The sequence below is a fragment of the Phycomyces blakesleeanus genome (genome assembly GCF_001638985.1).
Source record: "Phycomyces blakesleeanus NRRL 1555(-) unplaced genomic scaffold PHYBLscaffold_3, whole genome shotgun sequence".
In the NCBI taxonomy this organism is placed as follows: Eukaryota; Fungi; Mucoromycota; class Mucoromycetes; order Mucorales; family Phycomycetaceae; genus Phycomyces; species Phycomyces blakesleeanus.
In genome coordinates, this window is record NW_017265136.1 from 2,224,362 (window position 1) to 2,249,207 (window position 24,846).

At 37.4% G+C, this 24,846-nt stretch overlaps 10 protein-coding genes across 10 annotated transcripts; 5 read left to right on the forward strand and 5 right to left on the reverse strand.

Moving 5' to 3' along the window:
• Positions 1–1,744: 1,744 nt before the first annotated feature.
• Positions 1,745–3,297, forward strand: PHYBLDRAFT_163905 (hypothetical protein; the record flags this gene model as incomplete). Its single annotated transcript, XM_018434891.1, has 5 exons — positions 1,745–1,996; positions 2,051–2,168; positions 2,247–2,300; positions 2,416–2,428; positions 2,505–3,297. The coding sequence occupies 5 exons, from the start codon at positions 1,745–1,747 to the stop codon at positions 3,295–3,297; spliced, it is 1,230 nt and encodes a 409-aa protein (XP_018296853.1).
• An 893-nt stretch (positions 3,298–4,190) lies between these two features.
• Positions 4,191–5,566, forward strand: PHYBLDRAFT_185363 (hypothetical protein; the record flags this gene model as incomplete). Its single annotated transcript, XM_018439065.1, has 5 exons — positions 4,191–4,253; positions 4,360–4,405; positions 4,485–4,560; positions 4,730–4,782; positions 5,109–5,566. 5 exons carry the CDS (start codon positions 4,191–4,193, stop codon positions 5,387–5,389), a joined length of 519 nt encoding a protein of 172 aa, XP_018296854.1. The 3' UTR covers positions 5,390–5,566.
• Positions 5,567–5,882: 316 nt separating this feature from the next.
• PHYBLDRAFT_140870 (hypothetical protein) lies at positions 5,883–6,821 on the reverse strand (the record flags this gene model as incomplete). The annotated part of the gene is made up of 4 exons (XM_018430471.1): positions 5,883–6,066; positions 6,177–6,286; positions 6,459–6,526; positions 6,665–6,821. The coding sequence occupies 4 exons, from the start codon at positions 6,819–6,821 to the stop codon at positions 5,883–5,885; spliced, it is 519 nt and encodes a 172-aa protein (XP_018296855.1).
• A 660-nt stretch (positions 6,822–7,481) lies between these two features.
• On the forward strand, positions 7,482–8,625 carry PHYBLDRAFT_185364 (hypothetical protein). The gene is made up of 3 exons (XM_018439066.1): positions 7,482–7,665; positions 7,749–7,889; positions 7,945–8,625. Exons 1-3 carry the CDS (start codon positions 7,546–7,548, stop codon positions 8,410–8,412), a joined length of 729 nt encoding a protein of 242 aa, XP_018296856.1. The 5' UTR covers positions 7,482–7,545; the 3' UTR covers positions 8,413–8,625.
• A 1,113-nt stretch (positions 8,626–9,738) lies between these two features.
• Positions 9,739–11,383, forward strand: PHYBLDRAFT_107523 (hypothetical protein; the record flags this gene model as incomplete). Its single annotated transcript, XM_018428002.1, has 6 exons — positions 9,739–9,880; positions 10,027–10,182; positions 10,450–10,565; positions 10,673–10,816; positions 11,006–11,148; positions 11,245–11,383. 6 exons carry the CDS (start codon positions 9,739–9,741, stop codon positions 11,381–11,383), a joined length of 840 nt encoding a protein of 279 aa, XP_018296857.1.
• A 449-nt stretch (positions 11,384–11,832) lies between these two features.
• On the reverse strand, positions 11,833–13,434 carry PHYBLDRAFT_62423 (hypothetical protein; the record flags this gene model as incomplete). The annotated part of the gene is made up of 3 exons (XM_018440969.1): positions 11,833–12,838; positions 12,929–13,101; positions 13,237–13,434. The coding sequence occupies 3 exons, from the start codon at positions 13,432–13,434 to the stop codon at positions 11,833–11,835; spliced, it is 1,377 nt and encodes a 458-aa protein (XP_018296858.1).
• A 192-nt stretch (positions 13,435–13,626) lies between these two features.
• On the forward strand, positions 13,627–15,334 carry PHYBLDRAFT_176890 (hypothetical protein; the record flags this gene model as incomplete). Its single annotated transcript, XM_018437826.1, has 3 exons — positions 13,627–13,770; positions 13,896–14,183; positions 14,333–15,334. The coding sequence occupies 3 exons, from the start codon at positions 13,627–13,629 to the stop codon at positions 15,071–15,073; spliced, it is 1,173 nt and encodes a 390-aa protein (XP_018296859.1). The 3' UTR covers positions 15,074–15,334.
• Positions 15,335–16,071: 737 nt separating this feature from the next.
• On the reverse strand, positions 16,072–19,087 carry PHYBLDRAFT_176891 (hypothetical protein). Its single transcript, XM_018437827.1, has 13 exons — positions 18,976–19,087; positions 18,743–18,875; positions 18,565–18,640; positions 18,279–18,463; positions 18,124–18,196; positions 18,000–18,067; positions 17,762–17,910; positions 17,534–17,683; positions 17,289–17,423; positions 16,920–17,174; positions 16,687–16,833; positions 16,292–16,619; positions 16,072–16,206 (listed from the first exon to the last, which is right to left on the reverse strand). Exons 1-13 carry the CDS (start codon positions 19,075–19,077, stop codon positions 16,169–16,171), a joined length of 1,839 nt encoding a protein of 612 aa, XP_018296860.1. The 5' UTR covers positions 19,078–19,087; the 3' UTR covers positions 16,072–16,168.
• A 1,311-nt stretch (positions 19,088–20,398) lies between these two features.
• PHYBLDRAFT_176892 (hypothetical protein) lies at positions 20,399–21,479 on the reverse strand (the record flags this gene model as incomplete). Its single annotated transcript, XM_018437828.1, has 2 exons — positions 20,399–21,183; positions 21,249–21,479. The coding sequence occupies 2 exons, from the start codon at positions 21,477–21,479 to the stop codon at positions 20,443–20,445; spliced, it is 972 nt and encodes a 323-aa protein (XP_018296861.1). The 3' UTR covers positions 20,399–20,442.
• A 212-nt stretch (positions 21,480–21,691) lies between these two features.
• PHYBLDRAFT_122196 (hypothetical protein) lies at positions 21,692–23,094 on the reverse strand (the record flags this gene model as incomplete). The annotated part of the gene is made up of 4 exons (XM_018428856.1): positions 21,692–22,173; positions 22,253–22,383; positions 22,473–22,763; positions 22,831–23,094. 4 exons carry the CDS (start codon positions 23,092–23,094, stop codon positions 21,738–21,740), a joined length of 1,122 nt encoding a protein of 373 aa, XP_018296862.1. The 3' UTR covers positions 21,692–21,737.
• Positions 23,095–24,846: the final 1,752 nt, after the last annotated feature.

A 24,846-nucleotide genomic window follows, 5' to 3' on the forward strand; every position in this document is an offset into this window, starting at 1 on the left:
CATGAATACTATCAATAAAGAATCAATTTTTATCGACGGAAATGAATATTATCCCGTTCAACAAGACTTTCCCACTACACCAGTCAATGGCTATGCCAACATGACTGTGGCTATTTCTAAGATGCAGGAGTATGCACTTGCTAACAACTTCACTCTTGCAACTAAAGACCGTAAACCAACCCGGGTTTACTTAAAGTGCGCCAGGGGTGGTCACTATAGAAACACCCATAAACTTGAAGACTGCGATCGCGTAAAAATCCGCCCTAGTTCGAAAACCGGATGTCCTTACATGATAAAGCTATCTTACAAGAAATGAATCAAAGGATATCTTCCCTTGAAAGCTTCTAGTGAAATGGAGAGCTATCACAATCATCCTCTTGATGACAAATGCTTGGAATCGACTCTGAAAGGCAGATTGTCGAGAGTTACTGCCGAAGACGCCAAGCAGATATCTAAACTTGTTGAGACAAAGGCCAAGACTCGTGAGATCCAAAGGGCTATCACAGACGAAAAAGACGATGTTCATAAGCTGTACGTTAGCGATATCAACAATATCAAGGCTGCCTTTGCTCGAGTTTCTGCCCCTGTTGCCCAGAATGCGGGTACTGGACTTGTTAAGATGATGGAAGCAAAAGGTTACCAGGTGCATTATGATGTAAACGGGGACAATTCGCTGGAGAGGGTGTTTTTTACCAATCAGAAGATGATGGAGAGAGCTCGTCGCTTCTCAGAAGTTATGGTGGTAGATGCTACATATTCTACCAATAACTTGTCAATGCCGCTGATTTGCGTGGAAGGTATCCACAACCTCGGAGGAGAAACCCTCAAATCGTTTCCCATTGCCTTTGCCTGGGTCTCTAACGAGCAGCAAGGCACATATCTTTGGTTCCTCCAGCAACTCAAGGCACTTGTTTTTGAAGACAAGGCTCTTAGCACAGTTTTTGTGACAGACAAGTGTGCTGCACTTATGAACGCTCTTGATGTTGTGTTTCCGAACAACAGCAAGCTGCTTTGTTACTGGCACATGCTGAATAGTGTGGAAAAGGCTTTTTCGGGAAAAGTTGGCTCGGTATAAAAAAAGGAAGAGCTGACGGGATATATATCCAATATGATCCATAGCAAAAGTAAGAAGGAGTTTGACTGGGCGCTGAATAAGTTCAACGCTGTATCTGCTGGTTCCGAAGTAGAAAATGGCAATGTGAAAGCGCCAGTCTCGGCATATTTTCATGACAGGTGGATTACATGCCAAGAGAAGTGGGCAGGTTATCTTACTCAGAAGATAATGCATTTTGGATGCACAACATCTCAAAGAGTGGAAAGTGCCTATCAAGCCTTAAAGAGAGGTATATCTGCAATAGCTTCTCTGGATCTCGCCTTTGAAAATATTTCAAGATATATCGAGAGGCTTGAGAGAGACTTCCGGAATGTGGAGATCAGGGAATCTACCACGGTTGACCCTCTTGTTGGACGAAACAAGCTTTTGTCTAGACTGCTAATGAAGGTCTCAAAGCGAGCTTTACTGGTAATAGACCAAGAGGCTTGACTGAAATGTGAAAGCAGTATTGTTTGTGAATTCATGAACAAGCTCCAGTATGGTCTACCTTGTCGCCATTCTTTGCCTGCTGGAAGGGATATCTATATTTCTGATATCCCTGAAAGGTGGGTTATTGATCCTCGTAATGTAAAGCCAAGGGACAACACTTGTCGGGAAAACTTCCAGCTTGAGGAAAGACCAGAAGAGTGGATGCAAGAGATTGTAAAGCTTGAGGCTCTTTTCCGCTCTTGTGAGGGCAGCCAGCAAGTGGCCAACCTCCTTCAAAAGATCAAGAAGGTTACTTCTGAATTCGAAGGCAAAACTGGGCACCCTTCGATTAACTTTCAAGCCCCAGAAAAAATTAAATATCCTGGCAGAAGAAAGGGTGGTGCACGTCCCAAATACCTTCCCAAAGACTTTGGTCGGGCAAACTGGAGGAAGATCAGTGTTTCGTCTGGTCATGTAAGATAAAAAAAATAACATAACAAAGTATTAATATGTATCTTGAAATACTAGGCTGGCCTTAAGACAATGGTTAGACTGAGAGCTAAAATGAGGGAGGGAAAGCCTGCAGCTACACAAAAAACAAAAAACAAAAAACAAAACAAAAACAAACAAGAGCCTCTCGACCCAGGTAAGATGTGTTCTTATTTTACAATGTAATTGAATCTATGAGAAAGGATTCCCATCTTATACTTTCATGTTTTTTTAGTCGATGCTACCAAAAACAAAATAAAACAAATAAAGCAAGAGCCTCTTGACCCTGGTAAGATGTGTTTTTATTTTACTTTAATTGAATTTATGTGGAGGGATGTCGTCTTACACGAATATGCTTTTTAGTCGATGCCACCAAAAATAAAACAACAAAAATAAAACAAGAGCCTCTCGACCCAGGTAATATGCTTTCTTATTTTACAATGTAATTGAATCCATAAAGAGAACTATCGTCTTATACTTATATACTTTTTAGTCGATGCCCCCCCCCCCCCAAAAAAAATGGGTTCAAAAGACCCGCCACCGCCCTAGAAGATTACCAGTATGATAATCGCACCTCTGTTGGCAAGAGGGTCAAATTCCAGCCCGGTTTTCCTGTCTCTCATGAGATGGTCGACGATGTCAAGGGTGGGTTTAGCCCTACTGCTGACGGGTGGTGTGGTTTTCGGGTCCTTGCCCACTTGATCTACAAAGATCAAAATAAGTTTTCACTTGTAAAAAGGGATATGCTAGCCGCCCTGCCGAAATACAAAACATTGTACACAAATACCTTTGGCACTGACACAAGCCAACTAGGAAAAATCATTCAACATGGCTCTCAACTCGATTATAGCAACACCAACACCAACACCAACTTCATCCCAGTATGTTCAGATGCCAGTATGTGGTTTAACACACCCGACTGTGCTCAACTAGCTGCGGACACATATACACGACCAGTCTGCGTCTACTCAGACAACCCCAACACCCCCTCAACAACCTTTCTCCCATTCGCCCTTCCCAACAACAAAACCAAACAACGACAACCTCTGATTTTTAATCATGTTAACAGTAATCACTGGACAACAGTTGACCTTTCCCGTAATATCTCTAGAAAATGGCCAACCGTTCCCGAATTATTTTTTTTAGGTTGTGCCAGAAATAAGATTGATGATAACTTTGATACTTACTGGAATAAGCTCAAAGAATTTAATAAGCATGACCGCAGAAATGCCATGCTCTCTCTCCATTCTGATCTAGATCAACCAATTGATCTTACTCCAAAATAATTTCTTTTCGATATTCTTTTCTATTTTATTACTCTTTTAATTATACTTTATTACCTATATTTTATTAGCTAGATCTTTTCTTATTTATTTACTCATTTGCTTTTATATTTTATTAGCTAGACAATTTTTTTAAATCTTTATAAATCTTATCAATTTGTTTCTTTGCATCAACATAAGCTATCTATCACTTGTGGGTTAAATGGCTCTCCGCTCTGTTTTTTCCTAGAGATCATTCGTGGGAAGTACTTTACCCTTCGAGTTACACTTATAACCAGCGAATTAAAAATCATAAATATCGGATGGTGTTACACAGATCGAGCCAAACTATCTTCGAATATGTTATATTATGCATTTGCATCTATTTATTTCATCAATTCAAGTCTTGGCTCTCTATAACTTTGGATCCAAGTAGTGTATAGACATATGTATGTGTTCTAGGATTTTTAGTTGAATTGAAAGGGTCGATCATGAGAAAACTAACGTAATATCTCAAAAATTTGCTTTTTTCAATAAAATAAAATATTGTATTTGCTTGTAGAATCACTTTTTTTCTCATTTGTTTTCTATGAAACTTTTACTGGATTCATATGTTATCTGAATATATGTAATTAAAAACTTTTTTTGGTCTTATATGAATATTTTTCATTTTTTGTATTTTTGATAAAATATCTCATGTACATGTTGCAAGGAAATGATAGAAAGAGTTTTTACAGAAGAAATAAAAATAAAAAATAAAAAGTAAAAACATGAATTTTGTAAAAATATATTAGCTTTACTGCTATGCAAACTTTCTTAGGCATAAAAGGCTTCATTACCTTTATATCTATTACGAAAGTTTTTGAAAAAAATGCAAATTATATGGATTATAATCTTTTCCACTTAAATCACATAAAATGAAAATATATGATTTATGTCTCAAGTTAAATCGTGAAAAAATGACTCATCAGCAACAGCAGGTATATGATTTGTTGACGGGAACCAAATAGATCTTGTGTTTTTACAGAAATAGGTGTGGTCACAATTTTTATTTATTTATTTTATATTGTGCGTTTATTGCATGAGAACTACAATAAAAAAGACATTGCATTGAATATGAACTCTTTAAAATGTAAAGTAAAATTCTAGAAACCTCTATAATTATACTTATAGAAGCTTTACTTTCAATAAGTAAAATATTGCATCAACAGTTTTCTTGAACACAATTATTCTATCGCCACATTTAGGACACGACATTTTGCCTCTCGAGCACGACGTTTACAAATTGTATATTTTGTATATACTGCATAAAAAAAATAGAAATTTTAATATGGTTATTACTTAAGTACACCTAGAAATTCCGTTATATTAAATGAATATGTACTTTATTCATGAATTAAATTATTTATATTTTGATTGACTGATTTTACTCATATAAACTATTTTGGGTGGTTAGGGACCAGATAAAATTGCTGGATGCCGGACAACAAGTCACTTTTTATGAGGCCGGTAAATGGTTAAAGGCGGAGATTCAATAAACGTAGTGCTCCAGAGAAACGTCGTGCCCGAGAGGAAAAGTGTCTGGCCCGAATAATTAGCGATTGATACAATTCCATGTCAATGCAATACCCTAACAAAATCATCCAATCATTAACAAGGGTTAAATTGTGACTGTTAAAAGGTCAACACATCCTTTTTTTTTTTATTTTTTATTATTAGTTGAAAGCTGTTAAAACAAAAAAGGATACATGCAATTATATAACAACACACACACATTAAATAAATAAATAAATAAATAAATATTTTTTTAATTTTTTTTTGAAGAATAAAGAAAGAAAACAAAATGCTACGAATTGTTAGAAGATACTCGTCTATGAACCGACCTGCTCCTGTACCTATTGGCAACAAGAAACAACACCAAGAAATGCTTGATTTGATTCGCAAAAAGCAACAGAGAGATGTCACAGCCGAGGGGGATTTGCATGACGATGCTCGAACATTGAAACCTGAATTCACAGGAGATGTCAACCCAAAGACAGGCGAAGTCAATGGACCAAAGAATGAACCTCTCAAGCATGGCGATTGGAGTTTTGGTGGACGAGTTACTGACTTTTGAGTGGCATGTTTATCAATATATCTTTCTATATTATTAATATATATATATATAGCTATATATAACTGTCTCTCTCTCTCTGTGTGTGATGCATATCTGTAGCCATGTACTTGGTTGGTTGCTAGGCCTTGTAAAAGAAAAAGGTGTATATATAAATTATATTATATTTGATTTGATTTGATTTGATTTGATTTGATTTGATTTTGGCTTTTCTTTACATCGGATGCTTTTATATTATATTATATAATAAATTCATTAAAATTTGATGGAATGATTCTTGTGGTAATTGTGTATGTATATATTTAAGAGGAATAATAAGAGAAATATATATATATATATATAATATAAATTAAAAATGGTAATGGTAATGGTAATTGTAATTGTAATAGTAATAGTAATAATTAATAATTAATAATAATGATTTAAAGAAGAAGAAGAAGAAGAAGAAGAAGAGAAAACCAAAAATGTTGTGTATATAAAGAAGCAAATCTTACGTTCAAGATTGCTTTGATTTTGCTTGCCGGGCCCTCTTACGGGCATAATAGTGTTTACGATAGGCTTCAAATCCATCTTGAAATTGCTTTGGGATTTTGCTGTAGAATCCAACCTCACCAGGCCGACTACGTGGACTGAACTGTAGGTTGAATGACTGTAGCGCTCTGTTGCAGTGTGGAACAAACCTATAGAAAATTACCAAAGAGACAAAGTACCCAAAAAAAAAAGAAAAAAAAAATGTTTGATTTGGTTTGGTTTCTTTTAGTGAGAGAAGAGATAACTCAGAGTTGCTTACTGGGATGCAAAGAGGATCTTTTCAGAATACATCCCCGATCTATAAAAGAATACAAGACTTCCTGCCGATGCAAGAAGAGCGACTGTGTTTATGAGATGGCAGACAAATAACTAGAACCACAAACAGATAATCATATTAGCAACAACCAATTAATTAATTAATTAAATATCTATTCTTATTCTTATATAATTTGTAATGATCATGCTATATATATATATATATATATATATATATATATAAACGTGTACAGATATTATTTTTGTTGTTGTTGTTTTGTTTTACCTTGCTAGGATCAACAAATACAGCGTAAAAGAAGTACGTCAGACAACAGAGAAGAAAACACAACAGGGCTATCATAAAGATATATTGTATACATGCAATATGTCAGTTTAAAATAATATATCAATACAAAGAACTAAGGGGGATTCTTCTATTGTAGAACTTGTCTTTGTCTTGGTGGTTAGATGTTATAGTTTAATATCTTTTACCTTCAAACTTCTTCTTGCGTTGGAGTAACCTTGTCATGTTGCTTCGTAAACGCTCTTCAAAGATGACGAGATCTCTATAAGCTATCTGGTCAGACTGCTTTTGTTCTGCTGTTTTCGGAGTAGGACTGGCTAATGGTACGGTCGGATGAGCTTCCATGTGTGTGATGTTCAATTGTAAATATAAATAAATATATATATATATATATAAAAAGAAGAACAAGGAAATGTAATGAAGAAATGGCAGGAGTAGAACAGGTACACTACTACCACCACCAATAAAAAAAACGGAAAAAGGGAAAACCAAGTTTCACAGTCCACTTTTGGAGAGAGAGAGAGAGAAAATTATAAGGAAAGGAAAGGGGGGGTTTGAAGTCATTTCTTTTTTTTTTTTTTTTGGTGGTAAAAGTGGGGTGGCCACATTAACAAAAAAAAAAAAGTTGAAACGTTTTCTTTTTTTGTCAAGATATTTTGAAACATCGGCCTATAAGAGATTGTAAGCATAAATATAAAATATAAAATATATAATAAAAATTAAATAATTGATGTGCCCATAGTGAATGTGTTAATGTGTGTGTGGCCATAGTGGATGTATATTTGATTTACCTGTCAGTCGTCATTCCGATCTATGCTGTGTAATGATGACATCAAACAATACGTTCGTTTTTTAATGCATCAATAAGAGGAAAGAAGAAGAAGGAAGAACAGAAAAAGGAAAGAATTAAAATCTAATTAGAGTCTAATCTAATTTAAAATCATATCAAAGCATAGAGTATAAATACGCGTCAAGAAAACCATCTCTTTCTCTTTACCATACACAAAACTCTTGTTCTTCTTCTTGTTTCTTTACCTTATTTTTTTTTAAAATAATAACACTACTCAATATGTCTCCTATCAACACATCTCTCATTGCCTCTACTCTCACTCTCACTCGTCGTGCAGCAGTTGTATCTTTTCTTAAGCCTGCAGTTCCTACTGCCTTTCTTCACGTCTCCGTTCAACAAGTAAGTATCGATTAGCATTCTTTTTTCTCTCTCTCTTTCTTTAAAGAAAAGTTTACTAATCAGTCAAGACAAACAAACCATAGAATAAGAATGTTGTCGATGAAGCAAAGGACATTGGACACAAAGTCAATATGAAGGCTGGAGAGAGAGCTGGAAAGGCTGTCGAGACTGTCGAAGACCTTGCCCACAAAGCAACTGAAATCAAAGACCAATACGCCAAAAAGGTAAGAAAAATAAAAATAAAAATACATATTTGCTTATTCAATTCAATCCAATTAGGGCGTTGTTGGTGCTGCAAAGACTGTAAGCCAACAGGCTAACCTCAAGGCTGGACAGACTCTTGCCAAGGGTATCGACGAAGTTGAAAGTGTTTTGGAAAAGAGCCCTATTGAGGCAGTCAAGCAAGTCGTGGAAAAGGCCAAGGCTGCTGTTGGACTAGGCACCACCAAGGCTGAGCACACAATCAAGGAAGGCTCCACAAAGGCAGAACATACTCTCAAGGAAGGTGCTCAAAAGGCACAGCATACCATCAAGGAAGGTGCTCAGAAGATCCGCAAGGACTCAGTTGGTGCCACTCAGGACGCGGAGTCTACCCTCAACAGCGCAAAGGGTACTGCCTGGGATGCCTCCAAGACAGCCGAACAGAAGTATGACCAGGCCAAGAATGTAGTGGGTGAAAAGGTTGAGGAGGCCAAACACGTAGTAGGCGAGAAGGTTGATGAAGTCAAGCGCAAGCTCAACCAATAAGACAACTAAACACATAAACAAACAAACAACATGTATAGAAAAATAATAATTATCAGGCTCTGTTCTCTCTAGGCAGTTTTCTCAAAAAAAATATCTTTCTAAAATTGAATTGAAATGAAATGAATTTCTTTTATTCTCTTCCTTATTTCTCTTCATTGTATATATACTATATAACAATAACAATAAAAATAAAAAAAAATAAAACATATAAAAACCAAAAAATGCCGTCATAGCCAAAAAAATAAAAGAAAAGAAAAAAAGACAGGTCATGTGATCAGTAGTGTGAATAATCTAGCATTTGTGCGTCTCATTCAATCGTCACAAAGCTTACGTACATATCTCTCTATACAAACTGCCTTCATATGACTGTGCTTCTATTTTATTAAATCTCAAACTATAGATATAATTATAATTATAATCTACTACTGCCACAGCTTCTAGCAATACAAGAACAAGCACTAGAAATATCAATAATCATAGAGTATAAATCGTCTGAAGAAGGAAATAATAAAGAAAGACGCACTGGAAATAGAACCCAGAAAATAAATAAAACAAAAAGCCAAAGTAAATCCACAAAGGAAGTTTGGTAACCAGAAAAAAAAATTACTCTGAGCAGTAAAAGTAGTATTATAAAAATATATACATTATATAAAACACACACACACACACAGAGAGAGAGAGAGAACGAGAGAGAACGGGAGAGAACGAGAGAGAAAGAGGAAGAGTAAGAGGGAGAGAGAAACTCCCCTTTAACCCTTTAACCCTTTCAATCCTTTTTAGATATATATATATATTTATATTTTATTTTATTTTATTTTATTTTTATATTGTTTTATTCTATCCATTTTATTTCCATCCATGCATCCCAACTCACAACTTCATCAATACCTTCAACAACAGTCGCAACTGTCTGCAACCGCGTCTAATCCACTCGCAGCTGTACTGCAGTCGGCCGGTGCAGGCGCTGGTAATGGAAACCCTCTTTCACAACATTTTACAATGATGGGAAATCAGCAGCAGCAGCAACAACAACAGCAACAACAACAGCAACAACAACAGCAACAGCAGCAGCAGCAGCAACAGCAACAGCAACAGCAACAGCAACAGCAACAGCAGCAACAGCAACAGCAGCAACAAGGTTTGCATCCTGGCATGTCCGTGCGTACACCTGGAACAGTAGGCAATGCAGGTCGAGGTGGAGATCCCTTTGCTGCATACGCGTCACTGATGAACACCAATGCCCAGGTGGCTCAGCAAAACATCCTCCCGAGTGGCATGTCAGCAAACTTTCCTTTCTTGCAGCAGGATCATCGTGTGCAGCATAAAATGGCTCATTTGGATGAAGAGAAGATCTATCCACTTGTATTGGACCTCTTGAACCCAAACCTGAGGGAACAAGCCCTCTTGGACCTCAGCAAGAAACGTGAACAATACGAGGATCTTGCCCTAGTGCTATGGTACTCGTATGGTAAGTGACATCGTGCCAGTATTGTGCTTAGTTTATATATATATATATATATATATATGTGTGTGTGTGTGTTTATAACAACCAACATAATACACTATAAATAACTTTCTACCTCTACATTCATCTCTATATCGTATACATATTAGGCGTCATGTCAGTCCTTCTTCAAGAAATTGTCTCGGCCTACCCTCTCCTGAGTCCACCTAACCTCAATGGAGTGGCATCCAACCGAGTGTGTAATGCACTGGCGTTACTCCAATGTGTTGCAAACCACAACGAAACCCGTACTCTATTCTTACATGGTAAGTTATTATTTTCTCTATACACACACACACACACACACATATATATATATATATATATGCTTGTGTGTTTGTGCGATAGTCTTGATTCGGTATTCGATATGGATCTGTGTGTCTGTAGTAACAAGAGAGATGAAGGGGAGAGAGAGAGAAGAGGAAGGGGAGAATTAGTGGGCTCATTCGACTTTTTTTTTAACCCCTCTTTATATTTTGCTGTCTATTATATATATATATATATATAATCTGTTTTTTTCTTTTCTTTTACAGCCCATATACCTCTTTATCTCTACCCTTTCCTCAATACCACTAGCAAGACCCGACCCTTTGAATATCTCCGTCTCACAAGCCTGGGTGTCATTGGTGCATTGGTCAAGGTATATTGTGTAGATTTTTTTTCTGGTATTTTCAGTAAGATGAGTAATCAATTCTCATACATATGCTTTGTGTTTGTATGTTTGTGTGTGTGTGTGTGTGTGTGTTTGCTGAGTAGAATGACAATCCAGAGGTTATTAGCTTTTTATTGTCAACCGAGATTATCCCTCTTTGCTTGCGTATTATGGAAACAGGTAGCGAGCTGTCCAAGACAGTCGCTATTTTTATTGTACAAAAGATCTTGGTAGATGAGACAGGACTGGTAAGTTGAGTTGGTGTATATTGGACATATGTATATAAAAAAAAGGAGGGGGGGGGGGGGGCAACAAGCTGTGTGTGTGGAGGGGTCGTAACAAATGTGATAGTGTAAATGTGTGGGTGAGTGGGTATATGAAGAAAAGTGAGAATGAGAATGAGAATAATACTATGGATACTAAATGGGGTGTGATAGTATTACATCTGTCAAACATATGAACGATTCTATGCTGTCGCTACTGTACTTCACAATATGGTTAATCAGTTGGTGGAAACCCAGGCAATGCGTTTATTGAAGCATGTCATTAGATGCTACTGGAGACTGTCAGAGAACCCAAGGTAATATATTAATTAGGAAGGAAGGAAATCGTTAACAAAAGATTACTTATTGTTATGTTTTCCACCACTCTTCTTCTTCTTTTTTTTTCCTTGTAGAGCGCGCGAAGCACTGCGCCAGTGCCTTCCAGAGCCATTAAGAGATTCTACATTCCATCAAGCCCTCAAAGACGATGTGGCCACCAAGCGTTGTCTGGGCCAATTGATGTTGAACATGACCGAAGGCATGCCTATTTAAACACCATCATCATAATCATCCTCATCAGAACAGCAACAACCGGCCAAAAAGAACCAAAAAAACAAACAAAAAAAAGACATATCTATATACAAGAAAAGGATGATTTTGTGTACATTCTAATACTCTTTCTTTGCTAAAAATTTTATCGCATACTTCCTTTCTTCTTTGCTTCCATTTGCCCACTCACCTACCCACTTCACTCCACCACTCACCACATTGTAAACAATTTTTTTTAAACAATTCTTTTTCTTTATACTATTTTTATTTTATTTTATATTATTTTACTTTTTTATTTTATTTTTTTATATATTTTTTTATATATTGCCATTTCTTCCTCTAAAACAAACAAAGAAACAAACAAATAGCTGTAGCTACAACAGCAAAAAAAATTGCACCAGTAATAACCAAAAAAAGAAAGAAAAGAAAAGGTCTACATTTTAATTTTTTTTTTAATCTGTTTCATACTGAACAATGGCTACTTCTGGAATGTGACATGGCTGTTCTACATCTGTTGGGTGGCAATCTTTTGAACATACATACACTAATAGAGTACCGAATTCCATTCCAATACTCCACCGGTCAACTTTTTTGGCAGTTGGATCTGGCACTTGATCACGTTCGGCATATTCTGTAGTAGGCAACAGTGACAGAATGGTCGGCATCAACTGACACTCAAATATCCGTGGTGCGCCACACAGACCACAGGGCCTTGATGCCATTTGTTGTTGAGCTGGTTGTAATTTACTATAGAACAAGGGCGTGCCTTGCCAGTCATAGCGCACACACTGATTGGCCTCGCACGCCACTCTCTCGGTAAACTTCTTGAACTCCTTGTCCACTCCCCTCGGTAATGCCTGCTTTTCGTAGGTCTCTCCTGCCCAAGTACCTCCTTCCTCAGCAGCGGCATTACTATCTTCATCATTCATAGCCAAAATCTCAGCCTCCATATCAATATATTGTTGGTATCGGCTCATGTCAAGCCCTAATGTCTCATAGCTCTCCGTATTTTCGTCTGCGATGTAGAGATAGTGACCAGGGAAATGAGGTAGGACCGAAACATCCACAGGATTAGTAATCTCATCTAGTTTCTTGGGTTCTGCTGCCTTGACGGGCGGTTTTGGTTGGATAGACATCTTGGACAGTTTTTCGGCCAATGTTTCTGTAGGTTTCGAAACAGCAGGTAATGCTCCAAACATTGGTGTTTTGTTGGCTGATTGTCCAAAACCTGCTGTCGGTTGGCTTAAGTTTGAGTTTGCGTTTGCGTTTGAGGTCGAAAAAGACGAGCTTGCACCCCAGAGATCTCCCAACTGGAACCCAGCAGGTACGCCAAAAGGTTGCTTTTGGTTAGCCTTGGCCTTGGCCTTGGCCTCTTCTTCAGCCTTTTTCTTGGCTTCTTTTTGTCTAAGGGTTTTTAAGTAACCGGGATCTACCAGATGTGATCGAATTACCGAGAAACTAATAAGAGATCGATAGTATAATAGTATCCGTATTATTGTTACTTTGGGGGGGTTTTTTCTTTCTTTTTTCTTTTACTTCTTATTTTACCTTCCATCTTTTCTCATACACTCGCGTTTGTTGCATGCCCAGACATATATAACCCGATGATAAGGTGAATCTGGTAGGGGAACATAGCCTTGGAATATCAAGTACATAAAACTGCCACATACTTGACAGGTGCATGCCTTTACAGAAGGTGGCTGATCAGGGTTGAGCCATACCTGTTCAATTTATAAGCAAATAAAAATATAAATAAATAAATAAATATAAATATAAATATAAATATAAAATTGTACAGGTTGGATGAGTCAGCACTTCTTCCCCCACCCTCATTAAGAGATCTTCCAAGGACATACAGGAAGACCGCCAATCTTGGTTGAGTAAGCATCGACATCCTCATCGGGTTGAACGGGACCGTCGGGTTTGCCAATGAGGACGGGTACTGCCTTCTTGGGTGCAATGACCTTTGTACCCTGAGCTGGCTTTGTCTTCTTGGTCTTCTTTGAGCCAGTAGAAGTCTCGACTGGTTTGGCTGACGTGCTATGGTGTTTCATTGACGTGCTTATGCTTCCAATAAGAAAAAGAAACGTCCCGATTTTGCATTTTTTTTTTCGTTAGTTTCTTGAGCTTCTTCGTGACAGCGGAGTGACGGCGAGGAAACTTATAAATCCACTTGATTTTTTATTTATTTTTTACAAACATTTTGTTTACTTTCTCTCTTTCTTTCTATTTTTTATTTTTCAATCATGAGCCCTGTCGACCTTAAGACCACCGGTTTCGGTACTCGCGCTATCCATGCTGGCCAGGAACCCGACCCTGTCACCCAGGCTGTCATTCCCCCTATCTCCCTTTCCACCACCTTCAAGCAGTCTGCTGCTGGTGTCCACTCTGTAAGATAACGCTTTTTTTTTTTAAAAAAATTATATAATATGTATATATATACACATATATTTGCTTAATATAAAACTCCACCATATATATTCCCACGGGGTCTGTTACTCACACTCTTAAATAGGGATATGATTATTCCCGCTCAGGTAACCCTACTCGTAACGGTTTCGAGACTGCTGTTGCTGCTCTGGAAGGTGGTAAGTACGGCCTTGGTTTTGCTTCTGGCTCTTCCGTTACCGCCACTATCATCAGCACTCTTGGCGCCGGATCCCACTTGATCTCTGTCAACGATGTCTACGGTGGAACCTACCGCTACTTCACCAAGGTTGCTTCCAAGAACGGCGTTGAGGCTACCTTTGTCAACTTGAGCGTTGCCAAGAACATCGAGAAGCACTTTAAGCCCAACACCAAGGTAAATATTAATAATGATATTAATAATAACAAGACCACGTCTCCCCCGCAAAATTATAGAGAGATAGAGGGAGTTTCTTTATATATATATATATTATTATTATTATTATTCGATTTTTGTTTATTGACGTGTTCTTTGTGTGAATTAAGCTTGTGTGGATTGAAACACCCACCAACCCTACCTTGTGCATCATCGATATCCGCGCTATTGCCGAGATTGCCCACGCCCACGGTGCCTACTTGGTCGTCGACAACACTTTCATGAGCCCTTACTTCCAGAACCCCCTTTCCCTTGGTGCCGATGTCGTCGTTCACTCTGTGACCAAGTACATCAACGGTCACTCTGACGTTGTCATGGGTGTTGCTGTCACCAGCGACGAGACTCTTTACGAGAAGATCCAGTTCATGCAAAACTCCATGGGCGCCGTTCCCTCTGCCTTTGACTGCTACCTTGCCCGCCGTGGCTTGATGACCCTCGAGATCCGTATGCAGCGCCACGAGCAGAACGCCAAGACCATTGCCGCCTACCTCGAGAAGAACGAGCACATCGAGGCCGTCATCTACCCCGGTCTTGCCTCCCACCCCCAGCACGAGTTGGCCAAGCGCCAGCAAAAGGGTTTCGGTGGCATGGTGTCTTTCCGCACCAAGGGCACCCTCGATAACGTCAACAAGATGCTCGGTCACCTCCAGTACATCACCCTTGCCGAGTCTCTTGGTGGTGTCGAGAGCTTGATCGAGGTTCCTGCTGTCATGACCCACGGTTCGGTCAGCCCTGAAGATCGTGCCGTTTTGGGTATCACCGACACCCTTGTCCGTCTCTCGGTCGGTATCGAGAACGTCGAGGATTTGATCAACGATCTCAAGCAGGCTTTGGATAAGGCCTACCTTTAAATGTACATACAACACATACACACAAACTCGCCTTTTTTTTCAAGTTCCTTTTCTTCTTCTTTTCTTTAGACAGAGAAATATATGAAAAAGAAAGGGGGGCGAGGCCAGAGATAGAGAAGGGGAGGGTATAATTTTTCCCTTCTTTCTTTTTCTTTTTTATGTACCTCAGATATATATCTTTATTAAATTACATTACATTGTCTTCTTCTTTACCATCTTCATCCTTTCTATTATTTTATATACATAATAAAATAAATATATACATTATATATACGTTTCATCTTTTTGATCTGATTTTATTCAGGTATTAATAATCAATGTGTGGTATAATTATAGTGCAATATCTATAAAGCTATAAAGCTATAATGACATTTAAGGTTATCATATTTGTAACCAAGGTTTCAAAATAAAATACAAAAACCAAAAAAAAAAGCTTTGTTTTTAGACCCTTGCTAACCACTTTTGTTTTATTTTTATTGTTGTGAATAGTGGCTATGAGCCTATACTATCCTGTGGATCAGTTGTGACCAGAATTTCCCATTGATGTATATAGTTATCTTCTCAAGTTGTTACCCACGCTCTTTGAGAAATATATCATTTTGAAACATACTACACCCTTTAGTATAACAATATATTTAACATTATTAACCCACCCCTCACAATTTTTACCAATTATATCCGTTAAGAGACAATATACAAGGCGCATTTTTAAGAGTTACTGACTGTTATGAATCCATCTTCTTTTCAAATAAACAGCACAGAAAAGTGTTCTTAGGTTATTAAGGATCATAATAAACATCCAGGCCCTCTTTTTTTATACATAAAAAAAACTATCCCAAAAATGCGCCTTACAAGTGTGTTTTACTGTACTCAGAATCAAATATGGAACGATCATCATCTTTAACATGACACTTGGTGTGGACATACTAAAAGTTCCAAAAAACAACAATTCTTTCAAACTACTACCACCATAGCAAACATAGGACACTTTTAGCTCTTTTTTTTTTGTTTTTGTTTCTTATTGCTATTACTATTGATTGTTGGAGATAAAAGCATGGTCTTTTTTTAAAAAAAAAACTTGATATTCGATTTCATTTAGAGCTTGGCTTGAGAACCAAATACAATTTTTGCCTCTAAAATTGAAATATGATTTTATTTTATGGTTAGTCATCTGGGTTACTACTCCTCTAAAATGCTAGCAATAACAATAATTATTACCTTCCAATAGACTATCTTTATCCAAGACTGTGATAGGTTCGCCAAAACTATTGCTAGTACACCAACGACGTACAACTGTCACGTCTTCTTGAGCACCAGAAATACTATTTGCTACAGCCCAGGAAGCTTGTTCGAGCAGCAGAGTGCCTGCCAATATACGGCCCAGAGCAAACATAAGCTGGCGACTACTAGCCTCTAACTGGGTAGAATCGGTAGTTTGCCTGACAAATGTTTGGGTATTTTCCAAAGCATCCTTAATAATTGATCCAATTGCCTTGAATTTCTCGGGATCCGAAGAAACAGAATTTTCAATCTTGCTTAAAATTGTCTAAAATACATAATATATTTATATTTATATATATACTCAAAATAATAATGGCAACAATCGAACTTACTGATGCAAAAATATTGAGTATACGACCCTTGGTCTCTTTTAGGACTCGCAAGACATCCATAGCCATTACATTAGTCGTTCCTTCCCAAATAGTATTCACTTGGGCATCTCTCAATTGACGGCCAATTCCAATTTCTTCCATATAACCCTTAGATAAAGAAGTTAATGAATAAGAATAAGAAACGGTTGAAAAGATTAGATTAATAATTCACAGTGTATAATATATATATATACCTGTCCACCGATTGCTTCCATAGCCTCACTGCAGCAGTCGAGTCCGATTTTACACACAAACCCTTTTGCAATTGGGGTTAAGAAACGCAGCAATTCGCTATCTTGCTTGTATCCCGGATGACCTTCAAGACATTCTGTTCTGCCCAATAGTTCAACCGCATAGAACAATATCTGGGTACTGGCTCGAGAAGTCATCTCAAGGGTAGCCAACGTAGTTATATGCAAAGGCAATCGAGACAACGATTTTGTGAACGCCTGTTGCGATAATCATTATAATATTAGGAGTTAATATAAATTGGTTTAGCTTGAATATATGTATATATACTCTATGCAAGTATACACTAATTATTTTCATTTTTTTGGTCTTGCCTGACGCTTTGTGGCAAAGTCTTTTGCGATAGCGAGCGAACGACGAAGAGCTGTAACAACGCCCAGGCATGCGTATAATCTGGTAATATTCAGAATAGTTGCGATTTTGGGGATACCTCTTCCGATATCACCAATCTATAGCAGTAATAATAATAATAATAATAAAAAAAAATCCGTAATTGTTATTCTACCTCATTTTGTGCTCCTATAGACTTTGTATATATATATACATAAAGTTTATTTACCATTTGAGCTTTCATTCCATTTAATTCTAGTTCAGCTGTAGGCAGTGCCTTTGTACCATACTTGTTCTTTAATCTGTGGACACGCACACCATTCATCTTTCCTTCTGGTGTACGCATCTTGGCTACATATAATGATAGTCCCTTAGTACCCTATTCAAGTTTTTTTTTTCGGAAATGACAGTTTGAATTTGTTAGGTATATACGTATGTACATATATATTCTCCTTACTTTTGTAACCAGCCCAGTTTTGGGATCCACAGTACGTGCAAGTAGCATGGTCATGTCTGCTGTAGTAGCACTGGAAAACCACTTGAAACCATTGATGTCCCAAATGTTGTTTTCTGGATCAGACAAAACGGCCAATGTCTCCGAATTTCCTGCAAGAAAATATAATTATATATATACATATAAATATGTGAGTAATCTTAGTTCTTGCGGTTTGTTTAACATTCAAGTAACAAGTTACCCAAGTCGCTGCCTCCTGGACGTTCAGTCATCCACTGGCCACTTGTCCAAAATTCTTTTGGGTCGCGGCTAGCGTTGCACATGTAGGTGAGTAGATCTATCACATGTTTGTTACTGTAACAAACCTCAAAAGATGGGGTAGAAACTCCGCCTTTAGATTGTCATCATCAACAAGTTCAATTAGACGTGCAGCACCGTCTATCAGAAAAAAAAACAGGTAAGAATATCGCAAATTAACTACAGATGTTGTTGTGAAGTATAGTGTAGTCGTGAATTTTACCCGTCATTGAAATTGGACACAAGAATACTGCCGAGGAAGGCGAAAATAAATAATGCTTTGCAAATTGATATAGGCGAGAGTACTCATTAAACTGACGCTCAAAACCAATAGCCACAAGCCCTTCCTCTGCAGCCACTGTATTGAGATCTTTCCAGCCTTGACTAACAGTGATTTCATCAACTCGTCTAAGAGAATTGTTTTTATATAGAAACATTAGAAAAGAGGAAAATAAAGAAATTAAAAAAGTTTATTTTAAATATTAAGAAGCAATTGATTTTCAATCTACCTGTTCCAAGCATCATATTGACGAAGGCGGGGGTAGTTATTTGGCTCATCAGCATCATCTGCCATAAGAGCAATATCTACACACGTACAGCAATTTATTTGTTTATTTATTTAGAGTGGTGACTTATATAGAGCCTGGATGTCTATTTATTGATTTCACGTGAAGCTTCGTTCTTTACCTCCAACTACTCTCCCTCCAAGGTTATACAGATCAGGCTCTATTTGCTTCAGTATTTCTGAAGGAATACGACGCTTCAAAATATTTCTCAAGACATGATCGTCTTCGTATTGGTTTGTAAGTTGTGGTGGGCTCTGAATAATTAAGCAAAGGCATTGACATAGAAACATCAGTTTTAACAACATCATTAATCATTATCTATCGAAATATAAGCTATATATATATATCTCTCACCTGAAAAAAGCCAATATCTGAAGAAGCAACAGGAGGGGCATTGGTTTGAACTCCAGGATGTATTCCTTTCTGAATTGACTGGGAAGGGTTTGTGATACTCATAGTTTAAGTGAGAGAGGGAGATAGAAAAGAGAAAGAAAAGTAATACACAGGGTTGGTAATTTTATACTTTTTTTATTTTACTTTATTTCACTTAAAAAAAACGTAGCTGCACTGAGATTTGAAATCCGAAAATTCAATCAAATCCAATTTTATATTTCCCACAGATCCTAATATAAAAATAATAAGGAGTAATCTACAAGGGGTAGGGACAAAATCATTATGTTTTTTCTATTTAAAAGAAAACTAGCTTAGTAAAAAAATGGTTACTTTGGCTAATAATTCAAATATAAAGTATACTTTTTGACAAGCAATACCATGACCTGTGGTAAGATCTGAATAGTTAGGGCTTACAATAAATAATTCTTTATTATGGAATAATTTGGCATTTGCTAAAGAAAATAAACTTATAGTTTTTACTAACACAGATAAAGACGCTGTGATATAGCAATGAGGCTCACTACGATCTTGAGTTTATGTTATGTTTCTGTAACAAATTATCGCCACTGATTTTGATCCAAAATAGATAGAAGAGTATGGTTATGCCAACTTTTTTTTTTTTTTTTTTGGTAAATCACCTTTAGTAAATGCCTCTAATAACAAAATTTTAGATAAAAATTACTACTTTCCATGCAAAGACATAGTAGGCTATATAGTCTTTAGATCAAATAATAACTAATCCAAACATTTGTTCCGTATTCTAATAAATCTAAATATTACAACACTTAAATAAGTTTATTAATTGCATTCTCACGGCTACATGCTTAAAAAGGTTTGACATTTGATAAACTATTTAACCTAAAAATAATAATAGTTTGTTTCTTTTAGAGCATTCACAGCGGTTTGTCAAAACTAAAGTCCCATTTTTTACTGCATGAATAGAGAACCCGTTGGGATGCGATTTTTTGCAAGACTGCTAAAAAATAATTAAAAAAAAAAAAAAAAACAACAACCACAGTTGATGAAAACATAAGTACTGTGACAAACATAAAAGAAATACATCTTAATAAACTTGACTTTCAAGGCTTATTCTATTAAGTAGATGTATATAAAATTTCCTTGATTATATTGTGTTTGGTTTTGAAGGGGGAAAATAAGCTCAATCTCTACTAAAGACTTAGATATGGGATGGAGTGAAAATTTGGGAATTCACTAATTTTTCACTCCAATTCATAACTAAATGGCCTCCACGGTAAAATTTTGGAATTTTTCATTGGAAATTAATTAGCCGCTTAAAATAATAATGGGCAAAGATTTAGAATTTTTACTCGATAACGGGTTCTCTAGTAGCATAAAAATTATCTTTGAAACTAATATTAAAGACCCACATATATATATTACTTTATTTGAATACATTTGGTCAAGATATTACTGAAGACCATACAAATAAGTTGCGTAGATAACTAATAGTGCGCCGGAAATGAATAAACTTGAAACTGTGGTTCCAAACACACACACACTAATGAGACTAGACAGCAGAATACTGATGCTTGTTGCAAATCCTTTCAGAATACTATCGGCATGTTTGACCACCAGCGCAACAATTAACCCTCCAGAGGCTTGGATACCAATAACGACCCAGGTCAGGACATTGTAGTTTGCAAAAAATCCCTTTTCTAGAATTACTGGTCCGTCTTGGAGTGCTACTACAAACACAAGTCCCAAGATAACAGAAAAGAACGAGAGCTGTATATTTCCAATCCATAATTGACTGGCTTCTGCATTGGCATGATCTTCTTTCTTAGCTTCCTTTTGGCGTTCTTCATCTTCAGATGGGGCCTGTCGTACAGCGGGTGCCTTGATGATCTTTTCAAAATATACTCCTGCCAACCCTGATAGCATACATGCTATCATAACTGTCAAAATACCCTGTACACTTGACTGGTTACCAAGAGTAGGTTCGCCAGCCTCAATGGAACTTGAGCCTCGGGGTAAGACTACAAGACCGATACCAAAAGTAAGTAACCCAAGAGCAAACCACTGGCGATGCGATAAGCTTCGGTTCAGCATTGTAACGCTAAATAAGGCAGTCGTAAGGATCTTGAGCTGATAAGTAACCTGAAAGGTAGCAGCATCGAGATGTGTTGCTGCAATGTACTGAAGATTGTTCTGTGAAATGTACTCAATTAGACAAAGGAATTATTTATTTTTAGGGGGCCAAAAAAGGAAGGTACCTGCACTAGATAAAGAATAGCAGGAAATGAAAACTTGATTGATTGACGCCATTGAACAATTAGTTCACGATGCAACATTGCCATTAGTTGGGTGAATGAGCGTTGTTTACGAGGAAGGTAGGCATAAAGAAATCCCAGGCAAATAATAGTCTTTATAATTTCACTCATGAGTACGGCTGTAGATGCCAGATAACGCCCATCTTCTTCTACACTGGCACGTGTGTAGCGCATTACAAGAATGAGCGCACTGTTCTGGACGACGAGCGTCAGGAGAGAGAGGATCTTTAGAGAGACTGTGTACCGAGTAGTGAGTATTTCATTGACATTGAAACGAAATATGGTGTACCCATCAACCAACAAAAAGGAGAAGAAAGAGGATCCTTGGTGACTGTTGCATGACTTTAAATACAATTCTTCCTCAACGTTTGTCTCTAAAAAAAAATAAGGAGAATGCAATGCGGTGTATTTTTCTTTATAAAAGGCGTTCCATTAAACGATTGCGTGGTTGGGGTCAAAGAGCATCGACAAAGACTCGCCAAAATGAATACGTCTTATTGCTTCTGAGAAAATAGGTGCGACGTCAAACACCTTGATCTTTTTGCTGGTGATTCTCTGGTTTTGAGAAACAACTGAATTACTGACAGCCATTTCATCAATTGTCGACCTTTCAATATTCTCAATTGCACCCGCGGAGAGAATTGCATGGGTAACAAGGGCGTAAATCTTCAAAGCGCCCTTTTTGCGCAGAAGAGCAGCGGCCTTTGTGATAGTAAACGAAGTGTCGGCTATGTCATCGACAAGAATACAGTCCTTTCCTCGCACATCTCCGACCAGAATCAACTCAGCCTTTTCCGATCGTACTTGGCGACGCTCCTTGTGAATTAACGCAAAGTCCATGCAAAGTTTTTCTGCAATAGAAGTTGCACTACATACACCTTTTGTCACTTGACCCCGTACTGTACCGCGTATCGCATTACATTATATTATATCATATTAATACTTACCGCTTGGCGCCTCCGGCATCAGGAGAGACAATGACAGCATTTTCGTAGTTTGGAATTTGATGGCGGATGTATTTAATCATCAAAGGCAAACTACGCAGGTTATCAACGGGACAATCGAAAAAGCCTTGGAACTAAATCCCGACAATGAAATATCGAGTAATGGGATCATTATTATTTTCATTTTTTTATAGAAAAAACTATTTCCAGAGATTAATTTTACCTGAGCATCGTGAAGATCCATAGTAATGATGTGATCAGCTCCGGCACAAGTCAAAAGGTCAGCAATCAGGGTGCCCGATCGTGCAACCCATTCACGGTATGGGGCCTTTTCCTTGTTGGTCTCCTGCCCAGCTGCTGCAAGGGTGAGTTTTTTTAAGAGTTGCTGAGAGAGATCTTCTGTGTTTTGCTGAGGGGGTTCTCCTTGGGGAGTTGCAGGTGGCAATCTAGCTAGAGGAGCACCAGAAGCCTTGTAAGGTACATCAGCTTGGCGAGAGTAGGGGAAGTATGGAATCTGATGATATAAAGAATTTATCAGAGTCAATTGTGGCCATAATATATACATATATCATATATCATACCACACAGGTAATGCGCTTCGCCGAGGCAATTTTGCAGGCATTGACCATGATGAGAAGTTCAATAAGATTGTCATTGACATGACCACAACCAGACTGAATAATGTAAACATCACGCTCACGCACAGACTCGTTTAATTCCACGCTAGTCTCATTGTTACTGAATTTTTGGAGTTTTGTCTTTCCGGCTGAGATACCAAGACGGCGACAGATGAGGTCTGTTAGTTCGGGATGGGATGAGCCACCAAAGACAACAAGGTTTCGCATAATGTAATGAAGCAGAGAAAGGCTAAGAAAACAAAAATCAATAGTCCATTTTTTTTTAAAGCAAGGTCCGCTCGATCCGTGACTCTTCTTAATATATCTGACACCTTGCTTGCACAAATGTGATTATACGAATTGGGACTGCTGCTGATGTCAGACGATATAAAGGAAGAGGCATAACCCCTTTGAAAAGAACTTTCACAAAAAATCATAGTCGTTATTTTATCTAAAGTGTAAAGCATAAAAATAAGGTCCTTTCCCCACATAGTCAATTATTTTTTTCCTGGTACAAAATCAGTTACACAGATTAACCCGGTGACTTAGGTTTTGACTTAAAACTGACTACTGCTGTGATGTCCGACACATAGACAAGTTAGTCCTGGCAAACTATATAAGCTTTGTTGTGAGCAGCGATATAATAGCACATGATAAAATATCACTTGGTGTGGACAGACTAAAAGTTCAAAAAGGGCAAAAAAAAGGACAAAACAAGTTCATCCTAAAATTAGTCAGACAGACTAATTTATGACTGTTTACATCTTTTTTTAAAAAAAAATAGTTCAAAGTTGTGCCTATAATGTCGTCTCTGTCATTAAGCGAAAACCTCCTATTGCAAGTTATTCTAGACCTTGCACCTTATAGCACATATTTTTCATCAGAAGCATGCTCTTCTTCTCAATCCAAATGAGAATGGAAGAAGACTAAGCCAATTAGAGTTGATTAAAAAATTTGCCCTTTTCCCCCCTTTTTTGAACCTTCAAAAAAAAAAGGGCAAAATAAATTAAAACTTTCGTTCAATAATATGACTTTGATTTTTGCTCTTTTTTTTCGCCTTTTTTGAACTTTTAGTCTGTCCACACCAATTGTAACCTGGGTTATCGGATATTATACGGATCTCTTCTTTTTGTAGTTAAATGAGATGAATGCTGTCTATTACTTTATTTTATTTTATTTTATTTTATTTTATTTTTGTTTGTTTGTGCTCTATTGTACCTCCTTTGCTTCTGCTAAAATAATGTCTTGTTCCAGATCTGAAAAGATATCCACACCAGCCTCCAGGGAGCTGATTAAGATATTCAAGCGCATTGTGTCAAAGCTCGGTTCCTATTCAGATATTAAATAAAAAATAAACGTATGCTCTCAAGAATAGATTAATTTCTCATACCTGTCGAATTGTATCTAAGTCAGTTCCAAACGCCTGAGTCATCTTGGTCATGTAATGGTCTCTGAACTGTTTCTTTGTACTCTTTTGAGCTTCTGAACATTGTGTATCTTCTTCTTCTTTATCTTCTTCAATATCTTCGGCCTCAGCCTCTTCAACCACTTCTTCCCCTTCCTCCTCCTCCTCTTCCTCCTCCTCTTCCTCTTCCTCTTCCTCTTCCTCCTCTTCATCATCATCGTTATTTTCGATTTGCTGTATGACTTGTTCTAAGACAGAAGAATCCATTTCTTCATCAAGATCATCAAACAGTCCCCCGCTGGTCTTTTCTGCAGGCTCTGTAATGAGATTAGATCAGTCATTTGAATGAAACTAATGTTTGGCCGGGATCTTTAGAGACAATTACCTTGAATTTCTTCTACTACTTGTGTCTAGATCAAAAGTGATCATGTCAATTTCTTTTTCAATTTCTTAATCGTTAGTAAAAAAATAAAACTTACTTCTTGAACTATCTCTTCAACATGTTTTTTTGCGTGTTTTGATGCGCTCTTGTTGATATTATTATCACCACGTCTCTTGTTGCCTGCAACAGCTTT

Excerpts from the sequence above, each read along its gene's own strand:
- PHYBLDRAFT_185364 (XM_018439066.1), top strand. The coding sequence starts at position 7,546 with ATGTCTCCTATCAACACATCTCTCATTGCCTCTACTCTCACTCTCACT. Across the intron at positions 7,666-7,748 it reads TTCACGTCTCCGTTCAACAA|AATAAGAATGTTGTCGATGA; the intron begins GTAAGTATCGAT and ends AACAAACCATAG. Across the intron at positions 7,890-7,944 it reads AAGACCAATACGCCAAAAAG|GGCGTTGTTGGTGCTGCAAA; the intron begins GTAAGAAAAATA and ends CAATCCAATTAG.
- PHYBLDRAFT_176891 (XM_018437827.1), bottom strand. The coding sequence starts at position 19,077 with ATGAGTATCACAAACCCTTCCCAGTCAATTCAGAAAGGAATACATCCT. Across the intron at positions 17,424-17,533 it reads ATGGAATGAAAGCTCAAATG|ATTGGTGATATCGGAAGAGG; the intron begins GTAAATAAACTT and ends TTACTGCTATAG. Across the intron at positions 17,175-17,288 it reads ACTTTGCCACAAAGCGTCAG|GCGTTCACAAAATCGTTGTC; the intron begins GCAAGACCAAAA and ends TTATCGCAACAG.